The 1,789-nt window shown below is 63.2% G+C and overlaps 1 protein-coding gene across 1 annotated transcript in view; it reads left to right on the top strand.

The window, feature by feature from the left end:
- Nucleotides 1-1,789, top strand: part of ACVRL1 (activin A receptor type II-like 1) — a 9,143-nt gene that overhangs the window by 6,524 nt on the left and 830 nt on the right. The window contains exons 6-8 of the mRNA XM_009319881.1: nt 1-125; nt 200-475; nt 616-813. Of these exons, the coding sequence (XP_009318156.1) occupies nt 1-125; nt 200-475; nt 616-813 (599 nt within the window). The remainder of the gene's footprint in view (nt 126-199; nt 476-615; nt 814-1,789) is intronic.

Genomic DNA, 1,789 nt, shown 5'->3' with positions numbered 1-1,789 from the left:
GTGGCGAGGCGTGTGGCATGGGGAGAGCGTGGCCGTGAAGATCTTCTCCTCCCGGGATGAGCAGTCGTGGTTCCGTGAGACAGAGATCTACAACACCGTCCTCCTCCGGCACGACAACATCCTGGGTGAGTGGGGGGCCGGGGGGGCCAGGGGGGAGCTGCATGGCAGCTCCATGGTCCTGGCTCTTCTCCCCGTCCAGGCTTCATCGCCTCCGACATGACATCAAGGAACTCCAGCACCCAGCTCTGGCTCATCACCCACTACCACGAGAACGGCTCACTCTACGACTACCTGCAGAGGACAGCCCTGGATGTGGAGACCTGTCTGGGGTTGGCCTCCTCCATCATTTGCGGCCTCGTCCACCTCCACGTGGAGATCTTCGGCACCCAAGGCAAGCCCGCCATTGCCCACCGCGACCTGAAGAGCAGGAACATCTTGGTGAAAAGCAACCGGCAGTGCTGCATCGCGGACCTGGGTGAGATGGGGGGCAGGATGCAGCACCCAGGGACATGGTACCCCAGGGATGTGGTACCCCAGGGATACGGTGCCCCATGGATGCAGCATCCTGGGGAGGCAGCACCGGCATGGTGCTGACCGGGGGCGGCATCCCTCCAGGGCTGGCCGTCATGCACTCCCAGGGCAGCGACTACCTGGACATCGGCAACAACCCCCGGGTGGGCACCAAGCGCTACATGGCCCCAGAGGTGCTCAGCGAGCAGATCCGCACCGACTGCTTCGAGTCCTACAAGAAGACGGACATCTGGGCGTACGGGCTGGTGCTCTGGGAGATTGCCCGGCGGACGGTGGTGAACGGTGAGCGGCTCCCAGCCGGCTGCCGCGCTCCCGGCTCGCAGCGAGGCTCCGCGTTCGCTCCCTCCTTCCCTCCTTTTTATGTTGGTTTTTTTTTTTCTTTCCCTTCGCCCAGAAGATTAGCTGTAAATTATAAACACTGTAATCTAGTGTCAGCACCCGGCTCCCTGATTAAAGGGCCCATTAGACTCAATCAGCTCTTTGTTTGTTCAGCACTGATTAGAAAACAAGCAGCGTCGAGCGCTGCCTGGAAGCTGGCCACGGCCAGGACCTCCGGCCGGCGGGGCTTGGCTCTCAGGGACGGGGACGGTGACAGGGACAGGGTCCCCCACGCTGCGGAGGAGCCTCCTCAGGGCTGCCCGGCCAGCGCCGCTCACTGCCGGCAAAGTCCATTAGAAGCATTAATTAAATGGTGGGCGCTGGCGGGTGAGGCAGGAGGTCCCCCCGAGGCGCAGTCTGGCCAGGATAATCTCATTTACTGCCCCGGGGCTCCTTCAGATTAAACATTTACTCCGAATTACCAAAGCCATGTGCAGGGGATGACCTTCAGCCAGTTGGTTTTAACCCTTCCAGGCACCTTCACCCTCCGGGATGGGCTGAGCGGCCCCTGCGCGGCCCCAGGGCGTCAGGGACAGGGGGTCCAGGGGACCCCGAAGTTCAGGGGCCGCCCCCGGGGTGCAGGGAGCTGGTGGGTGCTCAGGGCAGCCCAGGTGGGTTAAACCCTGTGGACACAGAGACATATGGAAGCACTAAGCGGAGATTAGCTGGGCCAGCTGGCAGGCTCGCCATGGGGCTGCCAGACGGAGGGGGGGGGCCGCGAGGGGGCATCGGTACCCGGAGCTGGTGCCGGTGCTAGAGCTGGTGCTGGAGCCGTTGTTCATGGTAGGGCTGGTGCTGGACTATTGCCAGTACTGGAGCTGGTGCTGGAGCCACCAGCGGTGCTAGAGTCGGGGCTGGAGGGGGGCCCGGCCCACCCGAG

Source organism: Pygoscelis adeliae, unplaced genomic scaffold (assembly GCF_000699105.1).
Source record: "Pygoscelis adeliae isolate BGI_AS28 unplaced genomic scaffold, ASM69910v1 Scaffold243, whole genome shotgun sequence".
Taxonomy (NCBI): Eukaryota; Metazoa; Chordata; class Aves; order Sphenisciformes; family Spheniscidae; genus Pygoscelis; species Pygoscelis adeliae.
This window is presented reverse-complemented; position numbering and strand designations above follow the sequence as displayed.